Consider the following 18,378-nt stretch of genomic DNA (forward strand, 5'->3'; position numbering starts at 1 on the left):
AGAAAACTACTGCCACCCCAGCCAAGAAGACTATAAGCCCACACCAAGATCCTCAGAACGCTCCTGCATAACAACGCAACTCCCAGGAACCTTCCCTCGCTGCCTCCATCAAGGAAATCCTCGATCTCTTCAAGGACCTCAACATTGCATCCATCATCGACAAACTGACGAAAGTCCTCAGGCGGACCACTGCAGTCAAAGATCCCATATCAAAAATGACTACGGTCCTGGAAGTAGCCGCTGATCTCCTAGATGATAGCACGCAATAAATTTGCTCCCACTTGCAACCTCATCGTGGCGTGCTGGAATGCCGCAGGAATTAAGCAACAACGGGAAGGACTGATCGAATTTTTCACCAGAGAAAAATCTACGTTTCCTCATCAGTGAGAGGCACCTAAAGCCGCAGAACAATTTCCACATCAGGAACTACACAGTATATCGTTCAGAGCATCAAGGGCCGATGGATGGAACGGTTGTCCTTGTGAAAACCCACATAGCTCACGATACACTATCCCTCCCAGCACTGACCTCACTCGAGGCAGTGGGCATTACGGTCCACTCTCCGGAAGGTCCCCTGCAGTTGATCTTCCCATACAAAACACACTAAGAGCCTCTCCATCCACCAGATCTCACTCTTCTACGTTGGCTGGAACACCGAGTTCTGATAGGAGGAGACCACAAAAGTAAACATCCTCACTGGAACTCCAGAAAACACAACCAAAATGGTAGGATTCTGTACCAGACCCTTCGAGGAGTTGACTTCCTGCCTTCAGCTCCGACAGAATAAACACATTTCCCTAGGAACGGATATACTGGTTATTGTACTGAGTGCGAACATCGCCTTGACAGATGGACCGACGGCCGTCGCAGGGCTAAAATCAAACCACAATCCAACAGTGCTGACTGTGGCTCTCAGAACGTACGTTCCAGCGAAGCAACTCCCAATACTCCGACAGATAAACTGGAATCAATACACAGATCTATTGGCAGCACTGGTGGGCCCCCGGCTTTATCTACACACTCCAGAAGAAATTGACTCTGACGTTACCACCATAACCACAAATATCCTCACCGCACTGAATGTGAGCTCTAACTCCCATCCAGCCCTTTGGCGTGGGAGACCCGGGTTCGATTCCCGGCGGGAGCTCATGTGGTTCGGATTCCACGTTAATCAGTAGGTCTACGTTTCATATAGCCTCGCCGCTGAAAGGGACGCTAAACTAAAATCAACTCAACTCAACTCCCATCCAGCCCTCTAGCAGCTGAAATATCCAGGAGAGGCTCACACCGCGGCACTTATACAACTCAAACGCAGTGCCAGAAGGCTCTGGCAGAGAACGAGACACCCCGACTATAAACGTCTATGGAACTCCCTTTCTACCAGGATCAGGAAGAGGATTCTACGCAGACGCCTAGAACACTGGAATGAAACCCTCCAGGAGATGGACAAGCCTTCCCGCGACTTCTGGAAGCTGGTTCGAACTCTTGCAAAACCTGATTCCACACCACGCGCACATCCCCTCAGAAGCCCGCAAGGACTGGTGCACCATCCAGAAGAACAAGTCAACCTCTTCGCAAACTACCTTCAGGACAGCTTCCAAGACAACCAGCTGCAACCAGACGCACAAACGATTGATGCAGTCCAGGAATCGCTCCGCAACCTCCAGCAGAACATACCGTTTCCGCATACAGCACTAGTCCGATCCAGGGAAGTGGAGGAGATAGTGAAACGTCTTCCAGCTTACAAAGCTGCAGGCCCAGACCTTATTTCATCTCAGGCAGTCAAACATGTGTCCCGGAACTTATAGTGCTACTTTGCAGACTGGCCAACGCAATTCTCGTCGCCGTCCACTTCCCACCAGCTTGCAAGGAAGCCAGAGTGATCCTCATACTACTGCCAACAGATCTTACTTGAAAAACCAGGGGTCCATCCGTCTGCTATCCCATCTTAGGAAACTGGTAGAAAAGATCATACAAAGGACGCTACAGCACCACACACAGGACCTCATCAATATGGCTTTCTTCCAGGACATGGCACCAGTTTACAACTCGTCACAGTGACAAACGAGATCACATTTCGCTTCAATGAAGGAGAGCACACACTGGGACTCTTCCTGGACATTGAGAAAGCTTTTGACAAGGTCTGGCATGATGGGCTTGTCCACAAACTGCTTTCAAAAGGGGATCCCTCCCTATCTGGTGAGATTGATAAACAACTACTTACGCAACAGAGGTTTCATAGTCAGCTACGCAGGACACCTCACCACCACCAGACGGATCAGCTCTGGAGTTCCCCAGGGTTCCTGCTTCTCCTCACTGTCATACAATTTATATACTAGTGACATTCCGTAAACGGAAATACTATCACCGAAACTTATGCAGATGACACTGCGCTGTTTGCAAGCCATCGCAACCACCGGTATGCAGAACTCTACCTGCAACATCACATTCACATGATCGAAAACTGGACCAGGAATTGGCGAATCAAAATCAAGTCGACAAAAACCACTCTGATGGAATACACCAAAAACAGGAAGCAGCGGCACTTCAACCTTTCCCTACAAGGCACTCACCTACTCCTCAGCACCCAAGCGAAATATCTTGGGGTAATCCTAGACAAGCAACTTTCCTTTCTACAAGACATTTCCTCCACCGCAAAGAAGTAATTTCATTGATTTTCAAGTTTTAATTATTATTACAATATATTACTCTTAGATTTAATTAATTTGATACAATTCCTATTATTAAAAACTCGCTTTTATCGCTATAAATAACAATTAAATAAGATGCCAGATTAAAGGGTTATCGTGATAGGATAAATCAAGTATTTGAACATACTCTTATTACATCTAAAAGAATCAAACTTTCACATCTGGCATCAAAAATCAATGTGCATCGTACACTAAGATGTAGAAAGATAAACTAAGAAGGGTAGTGGGCACATCCCCACATATGAAAATTCACTCTTCTTTTTGTAATGCTCACTAATCCTAAAACCCTCTTATTCTCTACGACACTCATCTTAGGAACCCTCATTTGCCTAATATCCTCATCGTGATTCGGCACTTGAATTAGTCTTGAAATTAATCCCCTATCATTTATCCCAATGATTTCAAAGACTAATAATCAAGGTCACATCGAATCTGCTTTAAAATACTTTCTAGTTCAGGTTATTGCAAGCTCCCTGCTTCTAATAGCAATCATTTTACTTTACATGAGCCTGCAAAGCGCATATAACCTAATTTGTACATTCCCAATTTTTTTTTAAAATAGGGGCGTTGCCCTTTCACTTTTGAATGCCAGAAGTAATAGAAGCTATATTTTGATCTGGTTGTATTATCCTAATAATTTGACAAAAACTAGCACCTCTAGGACTCCTTTCCTATAGTCTATCGCCGGCCAATCTCATCTAAACTAGAAGCAACTGGTATGCAAGAAATCATGATTTTGTGAACTTGTTGTTTCTCATATTCATTTTAAAACAAAACCGTTACTTGAAAGAACCTGATGGTTCTTTTATATGTACTACATGACATCTTGCTATAATACATGAACAGTATTATATCTATAATGATGATTTCACGGCATAAATTATAGTCACTTCTCTCTTTTTCACCTTTTTAATGCACGTATACATTATACACAAGAAATTCCTACACCACATCTGAAGTTACATAAAGCATTGTCTACCTAAACTTATTATTAGTAAACAGAAACATTTTCGTTTCAAATTTACAAATTGTTTATCACTTCCGGCACTTCAAAGGTAATTTCTTTACTATCGTGCCTCATTAGTTGATCCCTTATACTTATGCACAACATTCACTTTCCCAGTCTTCTGGAATCATTGGCTCTAGTAATTCACGAAATTTATTCAAGGAACACACCTCCGTGGAGCAACCTGGAAGCTCGAGTACTTCAAAAGATGTCTCGTTGCTTGTATTCTGCTTATAAAGTACCTGGAAAAATATTAAACATTTATTAAGTAAAGGATCTTATTTAGATGTATTCACATCCATTGAAAAAGTGTTTAGTAATACGCAACAATAACGTTTATGTATATTAAGTTATAGGACAAGAAGGTCAATAGTCCGGTCCCTTATGATAACAAAGCTTGTGGGCAGACTTGTTGAAACATATTTTATTTAAGCTGTTAAGGAAAAATTGGTTAGATCCAGACATAACAAGAAATTTTACCTAGTTATACCCAGGAACAGTAAATTTTAGTTTAACCATCTTTGTTTTCAGAAATCTTACAGCTACAGGGCTAAACATGTAGGGCCTTATGCAGAGTCATTTTGACGCGTGTTTAGTGCAATACTAAAGAGTACGACTAACATATGTTGCCTGCAGTAGTCAGGCATTTAGTATGACGCTAATTAAACGTCAAAACGACTCTGCATAAGGCCAGTAATCTCTTACGACAAGCTATAAGCGTTTATTTCTTAATCTCACATGCTCACATTTCAAGAACGAGAACAGGATTCATATGAGTGTAGTAGTGATGGTTCTTTATATTTGAAAGTCGTACATACCATTATTAACAATTGAAGCCGTGACTTCCATAACCACACAAGTCTAGCTAAAGAGTAATGAGAAAATCAATACAAACTGAATATTTCTTGGAAATGTGAACTAGGAAATCAGATTTTTTTTCATATTTTCACTTTACTGAATAACAAAGTCACTAAGTATTAAAATAGCGAGTATTACAAGTATTTTGTCTATAATAAAATAATGAAAATATTGGACTTGTGTTATTATGGAACTAATTCCTCAGTTACATTGGTTTTAGATACTATAACTCTGATTTGAAAAAGCAATATACATATACTAATGTTTAAGCAATAATGTTTGAAAATGAAACAACAACCAGTCACTGTGCATAAACGTAGTCTCTATTTTCACAATAATGTAATTCAAGACATTTAGTTTACTCATGTCTTTCTTTCATTTAATCAGAATCTCATACTTTACTACCTGATTCTTTAGTACTGGGAGTCTGATCTTTACCATACTAGTCCAGAAGTCTCTGAAAGTAATGTTTGTTCTGCGGGTAAAGTTGAGGACAGGTAATTTTCAATATCCCTGGACTTGATAGCTTTGGATATTTGCTTTCCAGAACAACACATGAGGTCATTTTGTTGTGGCTTATTTTTTTTATTAACGTAAAAAGGAGGAATACGCGAACTCTAGCGCTGTAGAAAATTTATCCTACTCTTCTTTCTTTCGTCTCTCTTTGTCTCTCTCGTTCCCAGCTTGCCACAACAAAACTACTCTCGTACCATGCGTACATTAATCTCCACCGAGAGCTAGGGACGATGAATGTAAAAATCGGCACAAAGTAGAGAAAAGGTAAGCCTCGATAGTGGAGAACATGCAATGCCTCGGCAGGGGATCGCCAGATACACGGTTTCTCGTGTGCAGAATAACGAGTTCTCGGGTATATTGTTTCAATCTTATACGTGTTTTTAAAAATAAGAAATATATCTTAGTACACGTTATTTCGAACACGAGGAACCGTGATGCTGGTGAGCTCTTAACTCTTTCGACTTTCCACGTATTCACTGCTTTCAAAGCTTAATTTTGCCTATTTTTAATCTACCTTGAACTCAGGATATATCTGATGATTCTGTTGGTAATAAGTCTCGGAATTGTGCACGGTAGGGAATCCCTTGCACACATATTGCACATTGATAAAATATGCACTTCTGGATGGTCTATGTGTAACTTCCTTTTCGCTGGTGTCGACTGCCAACCCGCAGTTTCCCATATTTGAAATAACCCTTATTAAAATGTGCATTTTTTTTTCTACAGTTTTAGACAGCTCTACCTCTGAAACTCCTATGATTTTTTTTTTTCATTTTAATGTGAGAAGTCACGTCTTACAGTTTGTTAGTATAATTCATTAACAGCAGGGCGTAACTTGTGAGGGGGCACGGGGACAACTGCCCTTCCAGGGAAGCTCAGCGCCGTTGAGGAGGGCCCATTTTAAGACAAAAGTTTCTTACTCCATATACGATACGAATGTGAAATTATAAATGAATCATCAAACAGGTTCACTACATTACATCAACAAAATAGCACAGCAAAGGTCAATTAAACAAAAATGACTAGTGGACCCATTTCAGTAAAATAAAAGTCTACTATTAGGGGCCCTAGAAATAATATTTATTCGTATGGCTTTGAGATTTATTGTCCCCTTAATTAATTTGTTATGTATGGAACGGGCCTAGGGACGGAACTAACGACCCCGTAGATCTTGCCGTGCTGTAGGGCCACAGGCTCCCGGGGGGGCATAAAGAGTAAGACAAAAATGAAAAGAGGGGGCCCAAGAATTAGAAGAACAACTTTTCTAGGGGGTCCAATTAAGCGTATTAATGCTTGCTCCCGCAGAAAAAAAAAATTCAAGTTACGGCGCTGATTAACACCCTATATATCCGTTACTAGATATGTAGTTCCTTCACAAAGAACTCCGATTCGAAAAGGGTTCAAATATTTTACAAGAAACAAATAAAACATATTACTCTCACTACGTGTCCATGCTCCTTTGACTGGTACAACTCAATTAACATCGTTGCTCCATATTCAGGATTAGGAAAGTCTGTAAAACCCATAGTCCTCAAAACGCATACCAGAGTTGTGTCATGTCCTGAGTATATAAAAAGCTTTCTGTCTGGTGACAGAGTTCCTTCTGCTTTTTCCAACGTACGCTCCAAGATTTGACCGAGAAGCGGTCCTGAAAAATATTACACAACATTAACCACAATGTGCTACATTTGATACTAAATTGATAAGTAAACTAGCACATTAAAATTCAGGGTTAAAACTATGAGTTCAAAATAAATTACTACCAACCATACTCACACAACGTCAAATGGAGTTGTAAAAGAACTAAAAGAACGAATTTAAGTTCCTATGTCATCTTTATCTGTCAGTTCATTTATTTATTTATTGATATGAGGGAAGAGCTAGAATATTAGTGATGTAATTTTATAAATTTCTTCGAATTCAGTTAAATTTTTAGATATATTTCTCAAAATGAATCTGCAATCTATATAAATTGAATATTACTTAAATATGATAATATATAAATACATTTTTGTGTAACGATGTTTGATTCGCGATAATAATAATAATAATAATAAGAAGAAGAAGCTTTGGACATTATATATATATATATATATATATATATATATATATATATATATATATATATATATATATATATATATATATTGGACGACTGCAATTCTGTGAAAGCGACAAAACATTATTTATTTGAAATCATGAACTGTTAATTTTCTTTATCAGATCGATATTAAAACTGTATTTTAAATTTCCATTTCTTTCAGTACAACTTACAGTTCATTTACACGCTCAAACATAAAAGAATTTCTATATTATGTTGACGCTTTCCTTTTTATGTATTTTTTAATGAATAAATGGACAGATTGTTCCTGTATTAACATTTCTAAAGATCACTTTTTCTGATGTCAACCTACATGTACTTCATTTCATCTGTTCAAATTTGATTTATTCCCCCAAGAATTCAATGACCAATGCCTTGGAATAAAACCACGGAGAACATGTCCCTAGACAGGGTGGATGGGCAACAACGATGGAGATAGGTACTCTCTGTGAATTACGACTTTCGGCGCCTACCCACTATAAAAGAGGCTACGCATATTGTAAGTTGCATATTCTCTTATAAACGGCAAGGATGGTTTTACTATTCGGAAGTGTATATATTCCAAGTCATTTCACGCTATAAGTTGATCTTGACTATGTTGCCTCAACGCCATTTTGTGGTCATCCATAACCCCGATTCCATGTTCCTGAAGATAGACGACAGTACACCGAAAGAATCATCAATGCGAGATCTCCAAATGTTCCAGGCAAGTACTGTATAGACTTTTAGGTATCCTAAGCTCATTAGTAAGACTATTCATGGCTTTGGATTGATATTAACAAAAGAGACACTGACTAAAGCTTAAAACCCACTTTATTTTAAATTATAATTTGTAACTGTTTCGGATATCTGTCTAGGCCTAAAAAGATAATGAAGAGGAAGGAGTCATCTATAGGATATGATGTGAGAACTGCGATATGTCATATATAGGAGAGACAGGAAAGAGAATGAAAGAAAGGATAAAACAACATGAAGATGATGTTAGGAGGAAGAAAGATACCAATGCCATATACAAACATGTTAAGGAGACGAATCACGCAATTAATTGGGATAAGACGGAAGTATTGGAGATGGAGAAAAGAATGATAATAAGGAAGTGGAAAGAAGCAGATTGGATAAAGAAGGTAGGAAGAGATAAACTGATGAACTGGACAGGGGGCTTACCTATTAATGAATTATGGCAAGGAAGTTTGAATAGCATAGAGAAAAAGAAAATAAATAAAAAAAAGACCCTTATAAGAACCAAAAATGAAGGAACGTGATTAGTTGGAAAGTGAAAACGAAGACTTATGGGATTGGCTGAAGGCCTCAGTAAATAGGAAATAGTAATAATAATAATAATAATAATAATAATAATAATAATAATAATAATAATAATAATAATAATAATAATAATAATAATAATAATAATAATAATAATAATAATAATAATAATAATAATAATAAATAAAAATAAAAAAGTACAACAATATACATATGTCTGTTAAAAGAATTTAAACTTTTTCATAATAATGACTATATATATGGCGGTCATTAATTTCGATAGTGTCTGAAGAAGGATATGCTAGATATCCGAAACAGTTACAAATTATAATTTAAAATAAAGTGGGTTTTAAGCCTAAGCTCATTATTTCTCTTTCACAATCCTTCTACCTTCATACCTCAGACTCTGTTTCCAATTGAAAAGTATTCGATTACCTTTTGTTAGGGAACCTGGATCACGATCCCATTACCTCTAAAGCTGTTTACAATATCCAGGAATGAGCTTGTCATTTCTAAATCTCCAATTTTACTTTTGTAACATCGAGCTACCAGACCTGACGAGGCCATATTGCACATTTGGACAAGTTGACTCAGCCGTAGTTTAGCTTTTGGTGACATTTGCGGTATAAGGGTGAGAAGCAGGAAGAATAGATTCAACTCCAATGTTTGTTATTCTTTTAAGAACACACACTACACACTTATATATATATATATATATATATATATATATATATATATATATATATATATATATATTAGAGACCTGCACGGGCCGAATTCTTCGGCCCGAGCCCAATCCGGCCCGAACATACCTAGGCCCGGCCCAGCCCGGGCCCGAAAAGTTTTGGAGATTTTCGGCCCGAGCCCGGCCCGGCCCGATAAGCTTTTTAAAATTCTTGGCCCAAGCCCGGCCCGGGCCCGATAAATTTTAAAAGTTTTTGGCCCGACAATTTTTTTTAAAAATTAGCTCGAGCCCCAATCTTTCTCAAAATTTAGTACTATATTTGACCTAACCCTCAGAAACATTTTCTAAACTCTGGTTCACAACCTGATGCTTGCCTTCCGAATGGTACCATTGCCTCCTAGAACTTTGCCTGTCATCGAGAGAACAAAAACTCCATTCCCTGTAACAAAAATCTAACTTAATTAATTTTTAGCATAAAGTGAAGGTGGCAATATTGTTTAGCGACAGGCAAAACATTCTCACCCCTTCTTGTTATAATTTGAGTTCAGTGAAGGTCAAGGTCAGAGCTCAATTTGCCACATAATGCCTGCAATCCTCTATAGTGAAAGTAGAGCCGCTAAGCAACACAAACTGTAAATACCTATTGCATTCTTTGTAACATTTTTCACGGACACACTTCTCCAACGTTTGGCTTTATTCCAATTATCGTTTAACGAAAGTCAATAACTATTAAAGAATTGCAATTGATCGGACCCAGCCCGGCCCGACCTGAAGAGAAATCAGTGTCGGCCAGCCCAAGCCCGGCCCGGCCCAAAGAAATAACAGTGTCGGCCCGCCCAAGCCCGGCCCGGCCCAAAGAAATAGCAGAGTCGGCCCGCCCAAGCCCGGCCCGCGGGCCGGGCCGGGCTTCGGGCCTCGGGCCAGGCCCGGCCCGTGCAGGTCTCTAATATATATATGCTAAGGACTATTATAGTTCAGCATTTATGTGGACCTGTTGGCATTTGAAAAGTAAAAATTTCCGTTCTGATACATGTTCCGAACATACACACTGAGAAAAAAAAAATTGAAGGTAGCATATTTAAAAAGGTATGTTACATTTGTAAATCCTGTAGTTTTTGGACTTAACGTACAGTAAACATAAAACTGAAAACGCATATTTATAATACTTTTCCGTGTAAATGTTTCATACATACGTACTTTACGTATGAAATAATATAGGCGGTCAGGATCTCACATACAAATGGACGTATATAACATATAGCTGACGCAGGTAGCTTAAGTATATCCACGTGATATACGGAAAACTGTTAGATGTCAGAAATCCTGCAACGGCATGATGTAATATCTATGTAGAATATGGATAACGTATGGTCCGTACTGGTTTCTGTAGTAAGGAAAAGGTTTCCGTGTATTTGTACAATATACCCCTGTCCGGAGAGCGGGTTTTTCTCAGTGCAGGTTTCGTCACATAGTTTTGTGAACATATTGTCATTTTTAAAATTTAAATGATTAAATTTAGGCACATCGTGATTCTATTTCTTCCTATTGTACTTATTATACGCTTTAACATATCAGTCACGCAAGGAAAACAGTATATTCTACGCGCATTTAGCCAGATGGAAGTATGCCCACATTTTGACATTTCAGAATACGGTAACCGTAGTATGCACGCTTCTTGAATCTTAAAAAATGAGGACACTCTGTCGAAAAAGTGTAAAAAGCTTTTCCAGGTTAGCCACCCTGAATGAGGTTTTCCTCGTTCACACCAGGCAAATGCCGGGGTGGTACCTAATATATAGGTCCCAGGCCGCTTTTTTCCTTCCCTTTCCCCGGATAGTGTGCTCGCCGAAGGACGTCATCCTACAACTGTGACGGGCTAAATGGCCACAGATGCCGAAAGATCTAAATCCAAAATCCTAAATCCTCTTACTAACTTTAAATGGTGAAAAAACAAATGTTTAATAAAAAGAGGAGAGACTATTGTACTGAATTACAGACGAATGGACACTGAGATATGAACTTCTAAGTAATTTTGAAATGAAACCAGAAAGATAGGATTTTAAAAATTACAAAAATGTCGTGAAAATAATAAAAACAAAGATTATAACTTGTGCGTTGCCCAGGCAATTTGAATTTTAATATAAAATTCATAGTAATAGTATTTAAAAATATATTCATAGAGAAATTTAATAGGATGTATTAGTTTTGGATATAAGGATCTTCAACTATATGAGTCTAATGATTATACTTATAAGAATATTTTCAAGAAGTTGTATCTTTAATAAGCAATTATCTACACCTGACACATATTTTATTATTCATACCAAGAATAAAGAGACCTAAATCTCTTATAAACGATGAACTGTTACGAACTTAGAAAGGTACTTACCACCTTTTAACCTTTTCATTTTCAGTGTATGCGTATACAACGCCATGGCTTGAGCGGGTGAATTTACCATCTTATCAGGGTACACCGAGGATGTCCAACTTGGAAGCGTTAAATTATGAGATGCCTGTAAATAAAGATTAATGTAAACATTAACTAAGTATTTCCTTACATATATTCAAACAAGGTTTAAATTAAAACTGGCCACCCACCTCTCTTTACAAACCGTAAGACCTCTACTCTTATCTACAGTTAGAATTAAATTTAAAAATTGTGAATTTTCTTTGAACGACTAAGATATTTATTTAGAGCAATATTATTATTATTATTATTATTATTATTATTATTATTATTATTATTATTATTATTATTATTATTATTATTATTATTATTATTATTATTATTGAACATTTGACAATTCAAAATTGCATCTGAAATCTCCAAATGGATCAGAGTAAGGAGCGGCAAGAAAAGGGGAGAGTGAAGTATCCAGGGCTCACGAAGGGGGGGGCCACGTAAACAAGGTTGGGATTGGGAACCACTAATTTGGAGCTAAAGTAACAGAATTTTCTATGTGTAGTTGCCAAAATATATGTCTTCTAAAACAAGATGTATGCCCGTTTTTTTTTTAATTATTATTTACAAAAATGCATTTTCCATCAATATGGAATTATCCTGTTTTTATCTCTCAATTGTGTCTCCTGAAAGACACTACCCGTACAACAGAGAAAATATATATATGTCAGTGATCGTTTAAGTATTAATATTAAAATGTTATTCTTTTCATATTTCAGTGAATGCAACAACAGGTAGTACTAATGTAATATTTAATACGTTGGCGTCATAGGTGTTGCTTCACCCTCATTTTTAACTAAGACTGATTAGCTTAAATACAAGTGTAAATCGTTAGTAAAGAGACAACTAATGAAACTATGAATAAAATGTTTGAGATCGAATACAATTAAGGTACTTGCGGTAAATAAGGTCCGGAGGGAAATAAGGCCCAGTGCAAAATTTCATAGATTACAATCACTATAGGAGAAATCTGACAACATCACAAGTAGCGATTACTCACACAATGCCTGCTTCAGAAAGTTCGTCTTCTTGTGCGTGGTTAGACGGAACACTGGCAATATTTAAGCATCGAGAAGCCAGTTTTCATGTGTTGATATAATTTAGGGGGGCAAAGTAAGTTCTTTTTTTTTCTGTGTAGAATAAAACTAACCCGAAATATCTTGTATATTTGTGATGATTATAATGTTTAGTATTTGGAATAGTAGTTACTTCGTTTTAGTACGAAACATATTTGTAAATAATGATTTATAAAATGACGAGTACGTGGTCTGTAAATAAGGCTCATCAAAAATTACTGACCCTCATTACCCTACAATACATGTATGCGTTGTTACATACTTAGAAACTGGCAACTTAACCCTTATCCGGGCAAGCTATTTTTGTAACGTAGACTGCAACTGGGGCCTTACCAACTCAATTAGCCCTACCAACTCGATATGTTCATAACTTTAACTTCGACTAAAGATAGAAGAATTCAGAATTTTATGACATCGAAATATTTATGGTTATTAAGAAATTCGAAGAAAAATATGAAGCTACTAGGCCTGGGAGGCCCCAGTTGCCCGGATAAGGGTTAAATGTGTGTTGTTAGTTTGTTATTCTTTCTTGGCCAGTGCCAGTCTCTGTAGTAGGGCGGTCTATCGTGTTTGGACCTAGTTGTTAACTATGGGAGCTCGCAAGTGCGAGTTCTGTGTTGCTGTCTTTCATAATGTAAATCTCTATTTTTAATGCATGCGACTGATTTTGGGTATGTAGTAAGCACATTTTCGTGCGGTTCTGAGCGTTCGAGATATCGTTCATTATGCGACAGAATAGATCGGTGACATGCGAAGCTGTAAAGGGTGCGGTATATGGGTACACGACGAATAAATTGGCTTGGTCAACACCAATGATGAAGAATTCATTTGCTACAAGTGTTATCAAGTGTAAACGTTGTTGAAACTTAGTGTGAAATCTGTTTCCAAAAGTGATTTGTTTATTATGTGTCCAAGCTTATTCTTTAAAATTCAGTTAGTTGCAACGGCATAACTAACGACTGCATAACACAAGGGAGATTACCTATATCCTTAATATTTTTTTTTATTTAATTATTTATGAACACAATTTCAGATACAGTTGAATGTCAGTTTACATTGGAATATCTAACAAATCTATATTTCATATCCTTATTGTTACTAAATATCGTTCCATTACAAGTACTTGAAGTGCTGTAAAATTGTTAGGTCCAGTGGTCTCTCAGGTCATAAAACTTTACTTTTCAAAGTGGGCCTTATTTGCATACTGTGCGGGTAATAAGGCCATTTTGTATGTTTCTCTTTCAATACGTTTTTCATATATTTAGCTCAATGTTCAAGTTAAAATTAATATACCACAAGATAGATAAAGTATTGACAAATAAAATGCATATAAAGTTTTGTCTATTACATCATATGTGTTTAAGTAATAAAGCGTACTTAGGTGGACCTTATTTGCCGCAAGTACCTTACAAATAGGCCATACGGACATGTAGTTGATAACTACAAGGTCTACATATTTGTACTATATCTGTCATATGAGAAATCTTCACTTTCCCTCCACGTGTTTTACCAAGGAATATACTCGTCCTTGGTAAAATACAGGAATATATAGACGGGATGAAAAGGATACGGTACGGCACACTCGCAGAGGAGAAACATGAAAGTCGCACCAGTTGTCTTATGTGAAGTCTAATCGTGTCGGAAATGTAATAGATTCCGGGTAGGCTACATTGTAGCACTTTCCGATACTCACTTCAGTTGTCTCAGCATAGATAAAAAAATGCCGCGAACACTAATATGCTGCTGGACGCTCCACTAAAGGTGTGAATTCCATAGTGTGGCAATATGAAGCGAGCGCTTCTTGACTTACCACCGATTGAACGACCATACATCATAAACGAAACCCACTCAAGTTAGCCATCTGCGTTGAGCGGGATTAAGACATTCAAAAAAAAAAATCGAGAATACAAGACATTGTAATCGAGAATATAAGAATATTACTGGACGAAGAGGAGGTGGCAATTACAAGGAAATTCAAGTACTTGGTATCCATACCACACGAAAATGCAGGAATAGAAGAAGATGCAAACAGTAGAATTAGCAGAAGTTGGCAACAGGGAAAGAAGCGGCAGGAATATTGTGTGACCTGTAGAGTACCACTACGTCTTAAAGAAAAAGTTTACAAAACAGCAATGAAACCTGCCATATTATACGGAGAGGGATGTTGGAGGACGAAGAAGAGAGATGAACAGAAATTGTATGCTGCGGAGATGAAGATGTTGCAGTGGGTGTGCGGAGTGACTTGTAAGGACAAAATTAGGAATGTAGTGATCTGGGGAACAGTAAATGCTAGACCTAGTAGAAAAAACCTACAAGAAAGTAGACTGAGATGATTTAGGCATGTAAGGAGAAGGCCTAGCTCCAATGTTCGAAGTGGGAAATAAGCAGAGGCGGTACGTTTTATTACGATTTTGACTCGACATACCGGCTATCTAAATGTTGAAATACACTGAAGGTATATTACCTAAAAGATTGCTTTTCTATTTACATAACGACACAAAACAACCATTGTAGAGCTTCTCTGTAGTTACGCGGGGGACATGGAGAGATTGTCGTCCTCCGCCAATAACTTTCTGGAAAAAAAATATCCCCTTATGTTGTATTATAGAGAATTATACAGGAAAATGTTCAAAACCGAGCTTCTATATTAACAATTTCCTGCGAGAAAACTCCCGGCCCCCCTACTTGTCTGACAAGGGAAGAGAGGGAGATTATACAGGGTGTCCAATATACAATGCAACCGGAGTTTGGGATAGTAGAACTTTTGAACCGGAAGCAGTACACAAAGAATGGTTATATCAAAATAAAACGTTGTTCATGCATATATTTTTAAACTAGGAAGCAACGATTGAAGTACACTAGGAACCACACAGTGTTGCCAGATGTAACCAAAGGTATAAATCAATGTTTTTTACAAATCACGTAAATTGACTCATAACTCATATGAATAGATGTTCTGTCGTTAATTTTCAGTTTGTATAGTTGGAGTAGCTTGGAAACTGTGGAATGAAGAAAAGAATTTTTCAATTCCACCGACAACTAATCGGATGAAGCCTCTGTAAGGGGTTACTAGGGAAAACGTGGTTTTCATAAATTAACATTCTGAATTAGCAACAGTTCTGATGTTTCAGTGCATCAAAAGGTGTGTTAAGGATTTGTCTACATTATGCAGTTCCTAAAAACAATGAAAAACAAACTTAGAAATTATCGTGATAAAACTTTTACTTACATGCACCCGGCAACACTGCTGTTTATTGAATAAAAACTGGGGCACTTCCAGAATCTGCCGTAGAACTGACAATTCAGTTCGTGATGAATAGTAATAAATATTATAAATTTGCTTTAAAGTTTCTAAAATATGACGATGTTCCATACACAACACAATCTGTTAATATTTATACATCCTAACCTAAAATATCACTACATTTAACATTTTTACAGTGCAAAATGTGAAATAATAATGAAATATTATCACACAAAAAAATACTTATGTTAAATTTCATTATTAGAAACCCTTAATTACGTAATACAGCAGCAGGAATTAAGTACAAATGAAAAAATCATAATGGCGTAAAACAAACCGAAAAAGAACGCAAACCTGAATAGTCAATGTATTGTACAGTTTCCAAACTTCGATGACGTTGTTAATGTTTGTTCCGGTATGTAAACTCAAATATTTATAAAGGTCTTCATATTCTTTGTCGATTTTTTGATACTCTGGAGATTGCAGTGCATTTTCCATTTCCACCTCATACGCAGGACAAGGCTTACTTAATCCTAAATACTGAAATAAGATTAAAAAACCAACAAAATCAAGAAAATGTAATACGAAAGTTAGTACACAATGCATCTCAATTTATAGAGTAAAAATGTGTTATTTACCATATATACAGTGAAACCTCCCTTAAAGGACACCTCTCAATAACGGACAGATTTTTTTGTCCCGGCAAAAATATACGTTCTCTTACGGAACAAAACCCTCCCTTTTACGGACACTCTCAGATACGTGCGCGGACGGTCCATTTTTACCCCCAAACGTTTCAATAACCTCTTCATAACGGACAGGAATTATTCTTGATTCTCCGATATTTGACAGTAGACAGAAAAGTCTTTTCCCCACAAGTGTATCTATCATCAAACAGAACAACTTCAAGCTGAACTTGAAATGCTTCTTTTTTTCTGACCGCAATAAACTGCTTTCTGGTGGAAATCCCAGAAAATCTTTAATAAGCACTAACATTCATGCTGGATTAGTCGTATGGTCAAGAATTCTATGCGGATCTTTGCTTCCCTAACAAATTTAGTGCTTTTTCCTCTGGGCCTTGCATCTTTCCCGACAATTTCATAGATAACAAAAGAAACATTGTTTATTTTGCGATAACATTTTTCAACGAGCAATGTTTTTTCTCTTACTTTTTTGGAAAAGAAATTTTTTCTTTTGTACAAATTGGTGTCTCAAACATTTGAACAATTAAAGAAATTTGCCATTAATCGCGGAGAAATAGTTCTCCAATTGATCCAACAATTGCAAGCAAATTTCGAACAGAAACTAGTGTCCGTAGGATGCACACGGCAGAGAACTACTGCAGAATTTTTCCCAAGAAATTTTGTGTTTCTTCTCCATATTTTCAGTATTTAATAATAATATTGCATACGTTTTAAAGCTATTTTTACTTTTAATATAGGCGGTAAGTGAATTAATGTTTTTTTTTTTTTTTACAGGGTGATGACATGTCCTTAAGAACTTACCATACACGCATTATCATTTGTAGTATACGAACATATTAATACATTCCCCAACAATAATATTATTTAACAGAAATGAGTTTCTTCTTCATCCGTCCCAGTAATTCAAATACGTACTAAATAGTGTATTTTCATATTGAATTTTACGTATTTACGTTCATACATAATGTATTTACTGTATATTACTGCATACAATTACCGTTGAGAAAATTAAATTTTTGTAACCTCTTTGTAATGGACACCTCTCAGTAACGGACAAAAATTCCCGTCCCATTGGTGTCCGTTATTCAGAGGTTTCACTGTACTACTATTAGAATCAGTGGTGGCTCTAGAGTAATCATTTCCAACTCTTTAATGAATGACGTAGGAGCTAGCTTTTACGATCAGAGTCAGGAGAAAGAGAACAAATTGAGTAAACATGGGGTGGGAACGAAGTAGGTGGAATATAATAAAACAAGGTTCACAGTGTTTGATAAGTCATGAATCCACGAATAGTGTGTCTGCAAAAATCATCAACTACGCTTTTGCCTATTATCACTGTCTTGCATTAACAGCCTGCTTTACTAAAAATAATCCAAAATTTACCATTTTTCTTTTGCTTGTTTGTTCATAAGTAAAAGGAGATAATAAAATGCAACTTGCCATAATAATAGATAATGTTATTCTACAACAGAAAATATAGGTCTGAATTTGTGTGTGCATGTAGTCCGGGTCATAAGTTTATACACAAAAATTTGCAGACCTGTAGCTGCTCCCAAAGACTTGAAAAAAAAATCGTAAAGTTGGGAAATCACGCCAATTTGGCATGTTTCACTGTTCAATATCTCCAATGGGCCTGAATAAATAAATCTGGAATTTTGCGAGTGGTTACTCCTTTAGTATACAATAACACACAACAAAACACGCTTTGTGGTTTTGAGCAGAAGGGGTCAAAGTATTAATGAATGACGTCATA

General features: G+C 37.0%; 1 protein-coding gene across 1 annotated transcript in view; it reads right to left on the reverse strand.

The window, feature by feature from the left end:
- LOC145685068 (uncharacterized) overlaps positions 1–18,378 on the reverse strand; it is a 93,579-nt gene that overhangs the window by 45,914 nt on the left and 29,287 nt on the right. Inside the window, exons 4-8 of the mRNA XM_081757412.1 lie at positions 16,276–16,461; positions 11,530–11,653; positions 6,528–6,739; positions 3,816–3,959; positions 2,265–2,510 (exon numbers count right to left, since the gene is read on the reverse strand). Of these exons, the coding sequence (XP_081613538.1) occupies positions 2,265–2,510; positions 3,816–3,959; positions 6,528–6,739; positions 11,530–11,653; positions 16,276–16,461 (912 nt within the window). The remainder of the gene's footprint in view (positions 1–2,264; positions 2,511–3,815; positions 3,960–6,527; positions 6,740–11,529; positions 11,654–16,275; positions 16,462–18,378) is intronic.

This window comes from Thermobia domestica, chromosome 5 (assembly GCF_964235325.1).
Source record: "Thermobia domestica chromosome 5, izTheDome1.hap1.1, whole genome shotgun sequence".
Taxonomy (NCBI): Eukaryota; Metazoa; Arthropoda; class Insecta; order Zygentoma; family Lepismatidae; genus Thermobia; species Thermobia domestica.